This window comes from Gracilinanus agilis, chromosome 2 (assembly GCF_016433145.1).
Source record: "Gracilinanus agilis isolate LMUSP501 chromosome 2, AgileGrace, whole genome shotgun sequence".
NCBI lineage: Eukaryota > Metazoa > Chordata > Mammalia > Didelphimorphia > Didelphidae > Gracilinanus > Gracilinanus agilis.
The window spans coordinates 290259389-290277975 of NC_058131.1; the positions used below are offsets into that span (position 1 = coordinate 290259389).

The 18587-nt window shown below is 43.0% G+C and overlaps 1 protein-coding gene across 1 annotated transcript in view; it reads right to left on the reverse strand.

Annotated features, from left to right (window-relative positions):
* Positions 1 to 1712: 1712 nt before the first annotated feature.
* CPNE2 (copine 2) overlaps positions 1713 to 18587 on the reverse strand; it is an 83303-nt gene continuing 66428 nt past the window's right edge. The window contains exons 15-16 of the mRNA XM_044659711.1: positions 4889 to 5125; positions 1713 to 2331 (exon numbers count right to left, since the gene is read on the reverse strand). Of these exons, the coding sequence (XP_044515646.1) occupies positions 2224 to 2331; positions 4889 to 5125 (345 nt within the window). The 3' untranslated portion in view covers positions 1713 to 2223. The remainder of the gene's footprint in view (positions 2332 to 4888; positions 5126 to 18587) is intronic.

Sequence of the window (18587 nt, forward strand, 5' to 3'; positions counted from 1 at the left end):
TTTTTATATTAAAAATTTGACATGCTTTATGGAAGAAAACACCCATAGCTCACGACTACAGGAAATACAAATGCCATACAAATAGTTTATTTTCAAGAAGAATGAGCCCTCTGTGGTACACACTCAATAGGAGCAGCAGTCCTGGAGATCTAAGGCTTGAGATGGCTCTAGCAGGTGTAGTGAAGGCCAGCAGGTCACCTTCCCTTTTTGTCTATGTGGCCACTGGCTAGTCCCTCGCTGCTCTCAGCTTTAGTTTCCTTCTGTGTAACATGAACGTGATCATACCTGGAGCTGGTCTACCACACAGGGTTAATCTGGAGGGTCTATGTGTCTATGGGAATATCTTCCAATCACTTGATAAGTTTTAAGGTGCTCTACAAATGCCAGATATTTTAAATTCAACTGTTAACAAGTAGTTTTTGCTGAGGAGTGCTGTGTTCTTGGTATATGTTTGAAGTGTGTGCCTCTATAGTTCATAAAATACAGAACCTCCATGGAACTGCTTGTCAGCTCCAGGAGGGGGGGGCAGGGAAAAGGGCAGTAGGGGGAGATCATGAATCATGTAACTATGGAATAATATTCTAAATTTAAAAAAATTAAAAATACAGACCCTCCAGAAGGGAAACTCTTTAATTTGAAAATGCTTCCATATAGGAAGCTAAAATAACTTTTCCCTATTGCTTAAAATTTTTCCTCTATAAAGTATAATCGCAGACCCTTGAAACACATGCCAGGAAAACGGCTTCTGTTCCTTATCAGAAAGGTGATTGGGAAAAGCATCTTCATTAATAGCATCAAAAGAAGTCTTGTCTAGTCATATCTTCTGGTTTATCTTCCAGGCTGTCATCCATAAGCAGTAAGAGACCTAACTGACAGTTATGAATGCAGACTTTCCAGCTGTCCCTGTTGTTGTCTTTATTTTAGGGTTGTGGTTTGGCCTCATGAGTTATTTGGAGCTTCGTTGGGCATAAGCCAGAAGAACCAACTGCAGGAAGTACTTGCATTGAAAAAAATTAGGATCTATTTTCTGGGTTAGGTCATTTTCCTAAAGAACTATTTCCCCCCCCCTCCCCCTCCCAATAGCTTGGAGAGTCAGTAAGTGGAGTTATGCTCACATTTCCATGAACAATAATCTTAAGGGAAGTCTGACCATCGAACAAATAGGCCAATTTTGGGGAGGTTTTGGAGAGCCCTTCCACAGGGGCACCTCCTCAGCAGGGCTGGTTGTAGTTGTCTCTTCTGAGGACCCTCTGATTGCTCGGGATGAGACATCATTGGGGCAATAGATGGTGGCCCTTCAGGGTGTACCAGCCCTGAGACAGAGTTGTGGGAGTAAAAGGTTTGTGTTGTAGGATGGAGACTGTAGAAGCGCTACCGTTCCTTCGACTGGAGCCTCCTCATCCCTGCCGCCAGCCTCAGAATGACTGAGGTACTTGCAGGTAGGAACCTGTATACATTTTCTACTGTTTCTAGCAAGTAGATATAGAAATGACTGCCCTGGAAGCAGAGGGTAGTCCATTTCCCCAGCCCAGAGACTAAAGGCTGTTCCTCAAGCAGAAATGATGACTGGGACACTGAACTGTCCCTGTACAAACCAGAGTGAGGTGGTTCCGGGCTAGGGCCTGTGTACAGTAAAACAAACGTTGAAACTACAGCTCCTCGGATATTAACCACCCCTCTCCCAGAGGTCTGTCCAGGAAAAGCAGCTTTCATGGGAATGTCCGAGTTTCTTTATTAACCTGAGTATAACAAATAGAACATGTACACAGTATAAAAATGAACAGAGCATGAGAGGTTAACACAAATAACGGATACACTTTTTTTTTTATCATATATAGCTAGATGCTTGGAAAAAACCAGTTCTGATTGTAAAAATTTATTCTCTTTAATAGTTCTTCCACTAAAATTGTACAAAGTACATTCAATACTTGAAAATGATGGTAGGGAAGAAAGGGGAGTGGCCCTGCAAGGCCTGGTAGTATCAGGATTGGCAAATCTGACAAAGGAAACCCAGCTGTGTTTGGAAGAGAGCAGGGAAATAGTCCAGTTGTTTAAAAAAAAAAATGAAAAAGCTGATTTGTTTAAAATAAAAACCAAAAAAAAAAACAAACCCAACAAAACCACCAGTGACAAAGCCTGGCACACGTGCACTTTCCCTGGGGGCTGCGATGAGGTTTGGCCGACATGCTAATGCTGGTCTGAAGGGAAAGGAGACGCAGGAGGCTATGCAGGCTCGCAGTTGCTGGGCGGCAGGTTTTTATGTTTGAAATACTGCACGACTTGCTGGGGCAGCTCTGCCAGCACAGCTTTAGCCAGAGTTTCTTTAGGTGCCTAGAAGGAGAGAAAAGGCACAATCTGTGGCTTCTCTGATGGGCCATTTTATAATACAGGAGGGACATGAAATAACGACAAAATATATCCAAGGATTAGAACAACATAAGCAGAAAGGACAACGGAAAACAAGCCAAAATGCCACTGTCATACCCAAGTATAGCCCTAAAGAGAAGGATCCTCCTTTCTTTGCAGAAGTGAGGGACCATGGGTGTGGAAATCTACCTACAATGTCAGACTTGTATGATACGTAAATTTGCTTTGCTGAATTGTTGTTTTTTTCTTCTTTATTATAAAGGCTAAGAGAGAGAGAGAGAGGAAGGGAAGGACATCTTGGGAATTAAAGGTGATGTAAAAACTAAAGATATCAATAAAAATAAAACAAAATGATGTTTACTTCTGCCCGTATTCCTATCCCTTTCCATCTCACCTCCGGCATTCTAGAGGAACCCTGCCGGGTTCCTATTATCTTCTCCTCAGGGACTACTTTAAATCTCCTAAGGAGGAATGGAGACATTAATTTCATCCCTGGCCACTGGGCAGAACAAAAAACAATACTGGACCTGGAGGGAAGGAAGGGAAAAGCCTATACTTTGGCAAGAAAGTTTTCTTGGAGAGTTAAAGGATGATAAAGGGAAACTTGGCTCGATGTTTAGTCTCACACAAGGCCACCGTGAGATAAAATTACACAAAGTGTGAGGGACCCGAAAAAACACAAGCATTCAAGGCTTGCCCACCTCATTTCATGGGAGGCTGAGGGGAGCAGAGCAGCTTTCACTTTTGAGCTTTCTACTTGGATCCCTTTGGCCAGTAAAGAATAGATTTTTCTTGGTTAAGAGTGACAAAGCAGTAACACAGTGGCACACACATATAGTGACATACATACACTTAGTGACATATATAGTGACATATAATGACAGTGACCACACACACATATAAATAGTGACATAGCAAGGGTCTAGGCACAATCCCCAACTCAAGAGAGATCCCACTTTGTTTCTGGCAGGGATCCCAATGTCATCTCCCACTCTCATACATCAATCTATATAAATTGTCTATGAAAAGCCAAGGTTAGGATGTCAGAAGGCAAACAAATGGCCTCTCATAGCTATCATTACCTTAGAGGAATCCCCAGAGGTTATCACCCAAATGTGGAACCACCTCTATCCATCCCATTTGGTTATGACTCAGTCCTGCTCTTAGATGTACAGTGGTCACCTTGCTGACCCTGATTAATGCAGCCACCCCAACTCTCCCCTATTGTATTATGTAGTCCTTCATGGAGGAGGTTATCCTCCTCAAGATAATTCACACACCATTACTGTACTATCCCATATACCCTTTTATTCCCACTATTCTCTGTTACATAGCTTCTAGCAAAGTACACCATGATTGTTCTTGTGTCCATACCTCTGCTCCCTTCTCTCATGCCTATTCAGATTCTAGCTTCCCTTCAGGGAGAATTCTTATTGTACTTATTGTTTAGACCACACAATTAACACTTTATCACATCCTAGTTGATAATGTTCTCCTCTTCATACTATTGCACAAACATATATATGTATATATACACACACACACACACACACACACACATATATATATATATATGTAATATGTTGTATTCTTCCTTCCCTAGAAAAATGGTTACTTTTTTTTGTTTTTTAAATCCTTAACTTCTGTGTATTGGCTCCTAGGTGGAAGAGTGGTAAGGGTGGGCAATGGGGGTCAAGTGACTTGCCCAGGATCACACAGGTGGGAAGTGTCTGAAACCGGATTTGAACCTAGGACCTCCCGTCTCTCAATCCACTGAGCTACCCAGCTGTCCCCCAAAATGGTTACTTCTTGAGGAGTTCAACTTTTTCATTTTGTTTTTACATCCTCTGTGCCTAACACAATCCTTGCTTTAAAATGTTATTGTGGTGTCATATGTATGATCTCATTGTTTCATAGGGTTATGCCTCAGTTCCTGCAGTTAAGACTATAAGCTGTCTAATATTTCTTTTCATTCACCAAGGCCTCCTAGGGTAGCCTGGCACACAGTAGTGTCTTAATGCTGCCTGTGCCACGTTAGGCAAGTTACTTTCTCTGCATCTTTTTTCTCCATCAATGTAATGAGGAAGTTAGCTTAGATGGACTCTTAGGACCCTTCCATGTGTGACCAAATAGAAATCATAGAACTTTAGAGCAGGAAGGGACCTCAGATATATCTAATGATAAATGATAACTAAAATGATATATTTAAGGTTTCTAAAGCAGTTTTACATATATTATTTGATCCTCATAATAATCTTGTTAGGTAAACAGCATACCTGTTTTACAGATGAAGAACCTAGGGCTGAGAGGAGTTGAATAACTTGCCTAGGATCATATACCCAGTAAGGATCTGAGGAGGGATTTGAACCCAACTCTTCATGACTTCACACCCATTGCTCTATTTTACAAACAATCCCAACATTGATGTCTTAATCTTATTTTCAAGATATATTTTTTTGCCTTGGTCCCCCCCTCCCCCGTCTTTCCCAGAATCCCCTTTCCCACCCCACTCAAAGCTTACATTACGGAATTCTCGGAAGGGCACAAACTGCACGATGTCTCGAGCCGCCTCCTCACCAGTGTGAGAACGAAGAAGACGAGTGTCACCATCCAAGAATTCCATGGCAGCAAAGTCAGCATTGCCCACACCCACAATAATGATGGACATGGGCAGCTTGGAAGCCTGTACCACAGCATGACGGGTCTCATCCATATCGCTGATAACGCCATCAGTGATGATGAGGAGGATGAAATATTGCTGTAAGTCAAGACGGGTCAAAGAATGAGGTGACAGTTGACTGTTCTCAGGCTGTCCCTTCCCCAGATATTTATCCCTTCTTCCTATTCAAAATCTGGAATTGGTGGTCTTTTCATGGCTTCTCTTAGTTATATGGGGATATTCCCTATCCCAGTTACAGCCAAACCCATTCCCATCTCTTGCCAATGTTCATTCTGGAATAAATGTCAATTGCCCACTGGGAATGCCCCTTTTCTCCTACTGAACTAATGCGCTATCGCTCAAGTTCTGCTTTGTCTATAAAATCTTCTGACCATCCTAGAGCTTATGATAATTTTTCCCTTACTTTCAAAGCACTTAAAATTTGACACTAATTTTTGTGCATTTAAAAAATATCTCAGAATCCTCTTTCACAGCCCAGCTCAGGTGCCATATCCTCCATAAAGCCTTTCCCAACCCTTCCAGTTGTTAGTACTTTTCTATCAGTCAAGCATTTATTAAGTATACCATGCGCCAGACACTGGGAACACCAAGAGAAAAGGGAGCCAGTCCCTGCCCTCAAGGAGCTTATGTTCTGTTAGGGGAGACAAAATGGGTGTTGGTGTGGTAATTTGAGGAGGGGAAACCACTGGCAGTTGAAAGATTGAGAAAGGTGATAAAGAAGATGACACAAGCTTTATTTAAAATTTTTTTTTAAATTTAGAATATTTTTCCACGGTTACATGATTCATGATTTCCTCCCCTCTCCCCTCTCCCCTCCCGGAGCTGACATTGCAGTGCTGCTAGTAGAGAAGTCTGTTATGTTCAATTGTGCCACAGTGTATCAGTCTCTGTGTACAATGTTCTTCTGGTTCTGCTCCTTTCACTCTGCATCAATTCCTGGAGGTCTTTCCTGTTCATATAGAATTCCTCCAGTTCATTATTCCTTTCAGCAAAATAGTATTCCATCACCATTAGACACCACAATTTGTTCAGCCATTCCCCAATTGATAGACACCCCCTCATTTTCTAATTTTTTGCCACAACAAAAGAGTACAACTGAATGTTTTTGTACAAGTCTTTATCACATGAGCTATCTTTAAAGAAAAACTAAGAGAAGGGGATTTGAAGAGGTTTGAAAGTGCACTTCAGGGGGAGAGTTGGGAGATGGAGTGTTGTATATGAAGAACATGACACGGCTATTTGGCTGGGCCATACAGTGCAAAGAGGAATGACGTATAAGGCTGGAAGGGTAAGAAGGGGCCAAGTTGTGAAGAGCTTTAGATGTCAGAGGAGTTTACAGTTGATCAAAAGGCTGAAAGGGAACCACTGAAGTTTACTGACATGGTTAAGCTTGCACTTCATTAAAAGATCATAAAAAAGGGGAAAGGATCTACTTGTACAAAAATATAACTGCTCTTCGTGTGGTGGCAAAGACTTGGAAATTGAGATGCCCATCAATTGGGGAATGGCTGAACAAGTTGTGGGATATGATGGTGACAGAATACTATTGTGCTGTAAGAAATGATGAACAGGATGATTTCGGAAAGAACTAGAAAGACCTTTATTGACTGATGCAAAGTGAAATGAGTAGAACCAGGAGAATATTGTACTAAGTAACAGCAATATTGTACAGTGCTCAACTATGAAGGACTTTGCTACTCACAGCAATACAATGGTCTGGGACAACTCTGAAGGACTTTTTTTTTAGACCCTTACCTTTTGTATTAGAATCAATACTGTGTATTGGTTCCAAGGCAGAAGCGTGGTAAGGGCTAGGCAATGGGGGTTAAGTGACTTGCCCAGGGGTTGTACAGCTAGGAAGTGACTGGACAGATTTGAACCCAGGACCTCCCATCTCTAGGCCTGACTCTCAATCTCCTGAGCAACCTAGATCCCCCTCTGAAGGACTTCTGATAAAGAATGCTATCTACTTCCAAAGAAAGAACTATTGGAGTCAGATGCAGATGAAAACATACTATTTTTCATGTTTATTTATGGTTTTATATTTATGTGAATATTCTTTTACAACAGTGACCAACATGGAAGTATATTTTGCATGATAATGCATGTATAACTCAGATCAAACTTCCTATAATATCTGAGAAGGGGGAGGGAAGGGAAGGAGGAAGACAATTTTGATGTTATAGTTTTGGAAAGATGAATGTTGGGCATTGTTATTCCATGTAACTGGAAAAAATAAAATATCTGAATAAAAAAAGATCACTTTGTATGGAGGATGAACTGGAGTGGGGATAGACCAGAAGTAGGGTGACCAAGGAACAAGTTCTTGCCTATCCAGGTGAGAAGAGGGTCTGAAGCAGTGTGGGGGGTTCTGAGTGAGGACAAGGGAATGATATGAGAGAATAGTGTGGAGGTAGAAAACAACAAGATTTGGCAACTGACTGAACAGATGGTGATGCCCTCAACAGAAAGAAGGAAGAAGAGTGGATTTAAAGGAAAGCTGAGTTCTGTTTTGAACATATGCTGGGTTTGAGGCATCTGTGAAACATCCAATAGACAGTTCATAGTAAGAGGATTGGATGTTAGGAGAGAGATCAGGGCTGGATAATTCATTCTGCATACAGATCATCGAACACGGTGTGAACTCATGATTTCATCAAATGGCGAGTGTGTAGAAAGGGAAAAGAGGGGCCCAGCCTAGACAGCCTTGGGGTATTAAACTCACAGCTAGGGAGTGTGCTATGAATGATGATCCTTGAAAGCAGATTGAAAAGGAACAGTAAAACAGGTAAGAGGTGAACTAGAATGGAGTCATGTCACAAAAACCCAGAGAGGATAGTATAGTCAGCATCAAATGCTGGAGAGGAAACTGAGAAGGATGAGACTGAGAAAAGGTCTTGATCTGGCATTTAGGGAAGATCATTAGTAACTCTGAAGAGAGAAAAATTCCATGAGTGATGAAGTCTGAAGCCTGACTACAAAGGGTTGTTGAGAAGAAATGATTGGAAGTGCACAGAATGAGCACAGACAACCTTTCTAAGAGTTTGGCTGAGACTGAAGGTTTAAAAAGAAAAAAAGACAAGACTCTTTAGGAATGATTTTAGGCAATAGAGAAGGAGCCAATAAATAAGGAAACTAAAGACTAGAGGTGGGGAGCAGGGCATAATTGTGGGGCTAATCTACTAGAGAAAAAAGGAGGGAATGAAATAGGGCTGTGTTCAGACCGGTCAACCTCCCTGGAAGGGCCAACTTTATCAGAATGGAATGAATGGGGAATGAGACGAAGGCATTATAGAGAAGGGGTTGGTAGGGAATGCCCTTCAATTTTCTTAGTAAAGTGTGAGGCAGGCGTGTGTGGGAGGCTCAGAGGAGAGAGGACAGAGGATCAGGTAGTGAGGGCTCAGTTGAGATTTGAAAAAGTAAATTTAAAATGGATGCAAACTCCATTCATAGTGAGGAAGGGAGTAGGAACAGAGATGGGAGTAATTCAGGGTTAGGATTTGGCAGGGCATGAGTAGCTTTAGGACAAGGGAGCTAATAGGAGAGATGAACTGGATAATTAACGGATCAAGGGAGGGAGGTCAGCCAAAGCACCGGTGATGAATGACCCCATAAAATTGCTGAAACACTGAAGAATTGGAGGCCACTGAGCTCATATCCTACCCCAGATGATCTATTTCCTTATGTGTGCATGCCATATCTCCCTACTACCTCACTTGTTTCTGGATCCTCAGCATCTACCAAGCCCAGGGCCCTATATATGTAGGCACCTAATATCTGTTGAATCAAATTTTTATCTGTTAGCTCCCTCAGGGCAGAGACCTGGTCTGTACTTTATACTTGTTTCCTCCCAGCATAGGTACTCAGTACCGGCTTGTGATGGATATCAGTCAGTAAACATTTGTAAAAGCACCCGCCGTGGGCCAGAGTGCCAAGCACTGGAGTTACAGAAAGAGGCAAGAAACAGTCCTTACCATCAGGGAGCTCATAAACTAATGTGGAGATAACCTGGAAACAAAGATGTATAAAGAAGCTACACTCAGGATAAATAGGAAACAATTAAAAGAAGACAGTAGAATTAAGAGGGGTTGAGAGCATAGGCTCTTATCTGAGATTTAAACCAGCGATGGGCAAGCTATGGCCTGCGGGCCAGATGTGGCCCCCTGAAATGTTCTATCGGGCTGTGTGACATTATTCCTAATCTGACAAATATAAGAAATAGGATACAATATAATGAAACCTCGAAAGAGTTGCTTTAGAAACAGACTGACAGATGAGCATTTCCTTTCCTTTGGCCCTCTCTTTAAAAAGTTTGCCCATCACCAGTTTAAAGGAAGCCAGAGAGGTCAAGGGGTAAAGCAGAGGAGAGACACTTGTCCCAGGCATGGGGGACAGTCCGAGATATATGCCTGGAGCTGAGAGATGGAGGGGCTTGTTTCTGGAACAGCCAGAAGGCCAGTGTCACAGGATCAAAGAGTATATGTTGGGGAGTGAGGAGGAAGAAGGCTGGAAAGGTAGGAGGAGGCAGGATGAGGAAGGACTTTGAATGCCAAATGATATTTAGTATTTGCCCCTCAGGCAATAAGGAGCCACCGGAACTGAATGAGTTGAGGGGGTGGGATGGGAAGAGTGATGTGGTTGGGCTCCTACTTTAGGAAAATCTCTTTGGTGTTTGAATGGAGGCTGGGTTGAAGGGAGGTGGGATGTGGGGCAAGTAAACCCACCAGCAATAGTCCAGGCAGGGGTGACGAGTGCCTATACTAGGAGCAGCAGTGTCAGAGGGGAGGAAGGGCCATCCTGGAGGTCTGAAAGCTTACAAGTAATAAATAGGTGAATGTGTCGGGGAGACAGAATACAATGTGGACCTGCCTGTCTGTCTGACAGAAGAATGAATAAGAGAACATTACAAGAGAACCCAACAGGGTATCATTTTCTTTCTATTTGGTCTCAATGATTCCACCTCACTGGAACATACTCTAGCCCCAATACCCCAAAAGAAAATTCAGCAAATTGGGGGCAGCTGGGTTGCTCAGTGGATTGAGAGCCAGAGACAGGAGATCCTGGGTTCAAATGAGACCTCAGACCCTTCCTAGCTGTGTGAGCCTACCCCTCACCGCTCATCTGCCTTGGAACCAATACTCAGTATTCATTCTAAGATGAAAGGTAAGAATTTAAAATAAAATAGAGGGGGCAGCTGGGTGGCTCAGTGGATAGAGATGTAAAAGTGAAATTTGGGAAATGCCATCTAAAAGTATATATATATTTTCTATGGACATGGGAAATGTATCAAACTACATTTCCCGTGGTCCAACGGGTTTCTGGTTCCGGTTCTTTGGGCGTGGGGAGGCCTACGTCTCCACGCAGAGAAGAGTTTAAATCTCCTGGGTTAGGAGGGAGTGGCTCTCTTGGCCAGCAGACTCGGGAGGAGACAGGAGACAATTATGGCTAGGTGGCAAGTTTTGAATGCTTACAAGCGCGTGGTCTAATAACTTTATCTATCAGCATGGCTTTAATTAAAATACTAATTTATATTATTATAGCAGCCTTTATTAATTTTCCTTCTTACAGAGATAGGCCTAGAGATGGGAGGTCCTGGGTTCAAATCTGGATTCATAAACTTCCTCGATGTGTGAACCTGGACAAGTCACTTAACCCCCATTGCCTAGCCTTTACCATTTTTCTCCCTTGGAACCCATACACAGTATTGATTCTAAGACAAAAAGTTAGGGTTTTGTGTTTTGTTTTTTAAAGAATCAAACCTGTTTTATTTGGAAAAGAGGAGGCTATAAGCTAAGTGTGTGCTGCAGCAAAAAGGCCTTAGGCTGGACAATAAAGGATTTCTGGCTAGCAAGGGTTCAACGAGCTATTTCCATAAAGCAGTTTGAGAGAACTCTTTTCTTGAGAGGAGAACAGGGCACACATACTTTTTTCCCCTTACCTTCTGGATTTGAACTCAGGTCTTCTGTCTTACCATCTGTCTTAGAATCAATACGGTGTATTGGTTCCAAGGCAGAAGAGCAGTAAGGGCTAGGCAATGGGGGTTAAGTGACTTGACCAGAGTCACACAGCTGGGAAGTATCTGAGACAAGATTTGAACCCAGGACCTCCCATCTCTGGGCCTGGTTCTCAATCCACTGAGCCACTGCTCTCAGCATACATATTTTCACTGAGGATAGGTTAGGAGTCATCCTGTTAGGCGGGAGATCATTTGCATTTTAGGACTCACCCAAAGTTCAGACAGTTCTCTAGATCCCAAATAGAGAGGATGGGGTTGGGTGTTTGGACTTCAAAGTAAAGTCCTTCTGACTCTGGGACAGGAAGCATCAAGTGATCTGAACTCTGGCTCTTCCTGTCCTCCTTTAGAGCCAGGAAGCCCCAGGCTCTAGTCCTCACTCTTCTCTGGCCTTCATTTTCCTACCTTAATTTCCTTGACCCTCAGTTTCCTCATCTGTAAAAACAGAGCTGAACCAGATAATCTCTAAGGTCTATCTAGCTATAAATCTACGAAGCTCAGTAAAATGAGGTCAGGCTGCCTCCGGGCTGAAAACTCAGATTCTAAGCGTCCCCTCCCTCCCCAGCCTTTTGTTCAGCCATGTTCCCAGAATGGATGCCAGCCCCAGAACCAGATCTGCAGGGGGCACCTGGGCTGTGGTCTGCTCCAGCCTGCCTCCCTTTCAAGGCTCACCTTTTCTTATTCCAATTTCTTTTGCAAGGAAGGCCCTTCATGAGCAGCTGCCTGCCTTGGTGATCCCAAGACCTGTTGCCATGGAGATGGTACCCATGATTCCTGTAGTTCCCAGGCTCAGAGATGGACTGAATGGGGGCACTCCCCTCTCTCAGCTCCTTCCTGAGCCTGATGTTACCAGTAACTGTTCCATTTCCCCTCCTATAGAATGGGCTCCAGACCCTTTGGTGTCTGTCCACTCTCTCTTCAAAAATGGACCCTTTAGGGGCAGCTGGGTAGCTCAGTGGATTGAGAGCCAGGCCTAGAGATGGGAGGTCCTAGGTTCAAATCTGGTCTCAGACACTTCCCAGCTGTGTGACCCTGGGCAAGTCACTTAACCCCCATTGCCTAGCCCTTACCACTCTTCTGCCTTGGAACCAATATGTAGTATTGATTCTAAGCAGAGGGTAAGGTGTTTGTTTGTTTGTTTGTTTGTTTGTTTTTAATGGGCCCTTTATAATACATTATGCAGGGGTAGCTAGGTATAAATAGAGAGCCAAGCCTGAAGTCAGGAGGACCAGGGTTCAAATCTGGCCTCAGACACTTCCTAGCTTCTGTGACCCTGGGTAAGTCACTTAAACCCACCCCATTGCTTAGCCCTTAGAACTTCTGCCTTGAACTGATAACAGTATTGATTCCAAGACCGAAGGTAACACATTTAAAATAAAAATAAGGATACTCTATGCAAAGCACCATATGCAGGGTTTCATTTGATTCTTACAATAACCTTGTGAGGCAGGGAACACCCCCATAAGTTATTATTCTCATTTTTTATTTAAACCCTTACCTTCCGTCTTGGAGTCAATGCTGTGTAAGGGCTAGGGAATGAGGGGTCAAGTGACTTACCCAGGGTCACACAGCTGGGAAGTGTCTGAGACCAGATGTGAACCCAGGACCTCCCGTCTCTAGGCCTGGCTCTCAATCCACTGAGCTACCCAGCTGCTCTCTATTATTCTCATTTTAAAGCTGGGCCTTTAGAGGAAACTGAGGCTGGAAATGATTTTCCCCAGGTGACACAGCTAATTAGAGGAAGAGCTGGGGCTGTAGTCCGGATCTCCTGATTTCACTGTATCCTGTCTACTGCTTCTACTAAGTGGGGTGATGCGTCCAAAGTCAAACAAGTAGAAGGGCCAGGATTCGAATCCAGGCCACCCGACTCTAAAGAAGTCATTGCTCTTTCGACTACGTCACACTGGTTCTCTAGCTCCAAGAGGCTGGGCCACAAACAGGGAGGAGCAGTCCTTCCCAGGCAAAGGCGAATCTCATGAATGCAATCAGTGAATTCGAGTCAACCCTGGGCCATTGAGATGGTCAAACTAAGAACCTTACTGTGGCTGCTACAGTCTGGACAGGATGCTGAGGCTCTCACCAGTTCATTCCATTAACTGCAGTTCGACAAACATTTATTAATCTCGTGTGTAAAACACGGCTCGGGGTGTAAGGTAGAGTCCCTGCGCTCAAGGATCTGAGGAGACTAGTAAAGTCTCATTTCAGGGGCAGGGATGGGGGTGGGAGGGGGCAGCCGGGTAGCACGGTGGATAGAGAGTCCCAGGCTCAAACCAAAGAATGCCTGACATTTCTAAAACCCATTATTTTTGAAAAGTGCTTTAAATAAATGGTTTCATTTTATCTGTAAGGTAGATGTTATCAGGTTTTAAAATTTTTTATTTTTAACAAATGAGGAAACAGGCTTACAGAGAGTAAGTAGGTGATTTGTTCAGGGTCACACAATTAAATTTAAGTGTCTGAAGTATAGTTCCAACCTAGATCTTCCTGACTCCAAGTCCGGGATTCAATCCATTATACTTGGCCTCTACTGCCTCTCGAGGTCACACTCCGACCACCCCAAGACTTATTTGCAAATGTATACCCCAAAGTTTTGAGCCTCCTTTGCCTTTGTAGCAGTTTCACCTGGAAATATTATTTATAGTCTCCCCAGGGAGCAGCTGGGTAGCTCAGTGGATTGAGAGTCAGGTCTAGAGACAAGGAGGTCCTGGGTTCAAATCTGGCCTCAGACACTTCCCAGCTGTGTGACCCTGGACAAGTCACTTGACCCCCATTGCCCACCCTTACCACTCTTCCACCTAGGAGCCAATACACAGAAGTTAAGGGTTTAAAAAAAACAAACCAACAAATAATATAGTCTTCCCTACTTAGCATAACAATATATATGGCGGCCAGTCCTAAATCTGTCTTAGAGCCTTAGGAATTCTGATGAGAATTTTAGATTTAAGACCTATTGGTTTAGTATTGATGTAAATATACAGTTCTTGCTCTAGGCAGACACAGAGCTAAAGCAGGGCCAATTTTCACTTCAACAACTTATTCTAAAGGCAGTGTTTCATCCTATAAGTGAATGAAATAATTCTCATCTTACTTATATTTGATAAGTTTATGTTACCAAACCTAGAGATGTTTTAGTACCTGAAGAATATACTTCTGTGTGACCCTGGGTGAGTCACTTAACTCCCATTGCCTAGCTCTTACTGCTCTTTTGCCTCGGAACCAATACATTGTATTGATTTTAAGGTGGAAAGTAGGGGTTTAAAAAACCCTCCGACAAAAAACCAAAATAAATACAGTTAATGAAAGAACAAATGAAGACATGTATACAAATACAGTCATTTTATATATGTATATAATTGTGGGTATGTTTCGTGGATGGGTGCCTTGGGGATGTTTTGAGGGCAAAGAGCAAAATCACTTTCATGGAAGTCACTGAGTCAAAGGGTTCTGTACTAGCCCTTGCTTGCAGGCTGCCATACTTCTACTCGCAGAAATTCTGCCACATCCTCGCAGTATTGGTAAGCTGTATAACGTGGGAAGTGACATGGAATCACAATTGCTGTTAGATTTTGCTTAATTGTTTTTAGAGGGGCAGGAGAGGCTTAAGAGCTTGTTGCGAAGTATCTTGTGTCAAAAACAAAATGAATCAATTCATATTTTTTTAAAGTAGAGGAATTTTGCAAAGAAGGGGAGTTACCGAAAACAACACAAATAAAAACAGAAATGGGGGAGAGCACAGGGATGTTTGGGAGGACAGAAAACAGGCCAGTTCAGCCAGCTTTTAATTACCAGTACTAGTAGAAGAAGAGTCCAAAATGCAGCGGCAAAGTTAAAACTGATGATCTGAACATCATTCGTGTTTTTCTTAGGGTGCACGTGTGTATGTTTGCATGTGTACATGATGCACACAAACACTCATTTTTAAACTTGTAAACATCTAATTTAGGTTTTATATAGATCCATAGGATGTCAGAGCTGGGAAAGACCACCCTATCTAGCCTCTTCCTCTTATTTGTCAAGGGAGGAAACTAAGGCTTAATGATATTAAATAACTTTCTTAAGTTCAGATACTCTGTGCCACAGCTGGACTCAAACTCAGATCTTTGGACTCCAAGTACTCTCATTTACTTTCTGCCATACTTGGATCCAGCTTATGCAGAAGTGAGCCTACATTTCTCTATAAACACACTAGCTAGGGGCAGCTGATGGCTCAGTGGAAGGAGAGCCAGGCCTGGAAATGGGAGATTCTGGGCTCAAATCTGTCCTCAGACCCTTCCTAGCTGTATGACCTTGGGCAAGTCACTTAACCCCCATTGCCTAGCCCTTACTGCTCTTCTGCCTTGGAACTGATGCTTAGTATCAATTCTAAGACAGAAAGGAAGGGTTTTAAAAACAAATTTAAAAAAAAAAACCCCAAAACGTTAGCTGATGTTAGAGGAATCAAAATAATAATGAACAAAGGTTGGCCAGGGATTCGCTAGTGGGTATGTACAATCTCACCTGTGGATAATTGAGGAAATTAATGAAAACATCCCACCGTGGGGAAAACCAGAAATGGCCTGTCTCTTGAGGAAGCATAGTAAAGTGGGATGTTGAACATGGGGTCAGGAGAGACTTGGGATTGAATTCTATCTCTCCCATTCATTAACTGTGTGCCTATGGGCAACTCACTTCACTTTATGAGAGAGCTAGGCAGGAGATCAAGCACTCGTGTTGCAATTAAGAAGATCTGGTTCAAATCCAGACTCAGACGCTCACTAGTTGTGTGACCATGGTCAAATCACTTTAACCGTTTTGTCTGCCTTAGTTTCCTCATCTCGAAAATGGGAAGAATATTAGCACCTACCTCTCAGGATCTTGTAAGGCTCAAATGAGATCATATTTGTAAAGCACTTTCCAAACCTTAAAGGACTATATAAATACTAGCTATAATGATTACTCTGAACATCAATTTCTTCACTTATGAAATAGATAAGGCAATAATTTGGGACAATTCATAGAGCTGTTGTGAGAGTCAAAATTTTAAAACATAAAGTGCTCTGCAAACCTTAAAGGTCTCTATTAATGAGTTATGACCATCCTTTTTTAGGTGTCTGCTCTGTGCCAAGCTCTACGCAGGATCCAGGGGGGTAAAGGCAAAAGATGAGATGGTCTCTTTCCTCAAAGATTGTCAGAGGTGACAACAGGGACATAAATAAGTACATATAAACATATTCAAGGTAGTAGGGAAGGGAGGGCAGCTAGATGGTCCAATTGATAAGAGTGCCAGGCCTGGAGTCAGGAAGACTCATTTCCCTGAGTTCGAATCTGGCTTATGACACTTACTAGCTGTGTGATGAATGACTTTTAAGGAAACTTTGACCCTCCCCCTTCCCTATCTTCAAAATGATAACAAATCTTACTTAACCAAAGAAATATGAACAAGCTTATTCTTAGAGTTGTAGGAATGGGCAAAACAGATGCTTAAAAGAGAAGGGGAAGAATGCCTCAGATTCATAATATCCAGATTCAGGAGATCCTAGCCTCTAGGTCTGTATTGGTGAACCTATGGCATGTATGCCAGAGCGTGCCAGAGGGGGCCCCTTCCTTCCCCATCTCTGCGTGCTCCTGAGAACATTCCTCACTTCCCTCATCCTTCTGCCTAGCAGCCCAATGGGAATGCTTCCTCCCTGTCCTGTCTAGGGTAAGGTGGGGAGGGTTATAGATTGGGCACTTGGTCTTTAAAAGGTTCACCATCACTGCTCTAGGTATTCTATTCTTTCACTGGGTCTAAGTTGAATCATCACAGGCTTATTCAAATTTTTCTATGTGCACACTGTCACTTGGCCCTGTTGGCCTCAGTTTCCTCATCTGTAAAAATGAGCTGGGGAAGGAAATGCCAAACCACTCCAGTATCCTCGGCAAGAAAACCCCAAATGAGGTCATAAAGAATCAAACATAACTGAAACACTGAAACAACTAAACAACAACCCCAAAATGGGGAGAGGAAGGACAAGAGCAGCTGGGAAATGTAAGGCTAGGCTTCAGGTAAAAAAAGGGGATGCTTGAGCTGAGTTTTGAATGATATAAAAGATACTAAAAAAGAGATGGTGGGGGGTGAGCGGGGATGCATTTCAAATATGGGGATCAATCACTGTGAAGGTGTGAGGACAGTAATTATGGTGTATGAGGAAAAGCAGCAAGGCCAAATTTGGTTAGAAAACCAGAGTTTGGATGAGACAGGCCCTTCCTCTCACCTCGGTGGCTGGTCCTGTACTTGGTCTTGAGATCTTTCTGATCCTTTAAGAGAAAGGAGGGGGACAGCTGGGTGGCTCAGTGGATTGAGATTCAGGCCTAGAGACGGGAAGTCCTAGGTTCAAATCTGGCCTCAGACACTTCCCAGCTGTGTGACCCTGGGCAAGTCACTTGATCCCCATTGCCTAGCCCTTACCATTCTTCTGCCTTGGAGTGTGTATTGGCTCCAAGATGGAAGGTAAGGGTTATTTAAAAAAAAAAAAAAGAGAGAGAGAAAGGAGGTACCATACCTGTATGCTCTGTGCCCAAGCTGGCCACCTATCAGCTAACTCCCTTGGTAGTTTTGCCATTTGTAATAAAGTAATCAATACTTTGGTTTGAGTTTCCCTTGGACCATTCTTCCCCCAGATGACTGGGTTCGGTGCTCCCAAGGCTGTCCATTTTTGATAGTGGATAAAGAGGGTTTATCACCCAGCTTATTAGAGACTAATGACTGTTAAGAAAACTTTGACCCTCCCCTTTCCTATTTTCAAATTAGTAACAAATCTTACTTAACCAAAGGAATATGAACAAGCTTATTCTTAGAGCTCTATTTTCAATAACAGCGTATGGACAAAACAGCTGTTTTAGAGAGAAGGGGAAGACTGCCACAGTTAGCTTCACAGTATCCAGATTTGGGGGATCCTAGCCTCTAGGTAGTCAACTCTCTCTCACTGGGCGTATGTTGAATCATCACAGCGTTATGTGAATCTTTCTGTATGGGCATATAGTATTTCACGGATGTGCTCTTAGCTGCTACAGCTAGTAAGGATGGCTTTTCCCCAGGCAGCTGCAGAGCTTTCTGGCCTGCCTCCGATCACAGCTGTTTAAGCCTCTAGCATGGGGATGATGGGTTGTAGCTGCTGACTGGGAGAGCCCATAAACCCAGGGTTTAAAATGACTACAATTTTAAGTTATTTTTTTTTTACTCTTACAAAGTAGTGAAACATTTCATTTCTATGAATTCTTTTGTCCCAGAAGTAAATCCCCCAGAAAGTAGTAAAACAGACTCCTTACCCCCAAATTCTCTTCTCTTTCCAACTTTTTCTGTTGTGGTGGAGGGCACCACTTGCCCTCCCAGTCACCCAGGCTTTCCATCATGGTGTTATCCTTAACTTCTTACTCATACCCCACATTTCCAATCAGTTGCCACATCTTGTATTTCTGCCTTCACATTTTTTTCTCCTCCCTATTGTCACTCCCCCATTAAGAATCTTTAAAAAACTATACAGGGGGCAGCTGGGTAGCTCAGTGGAT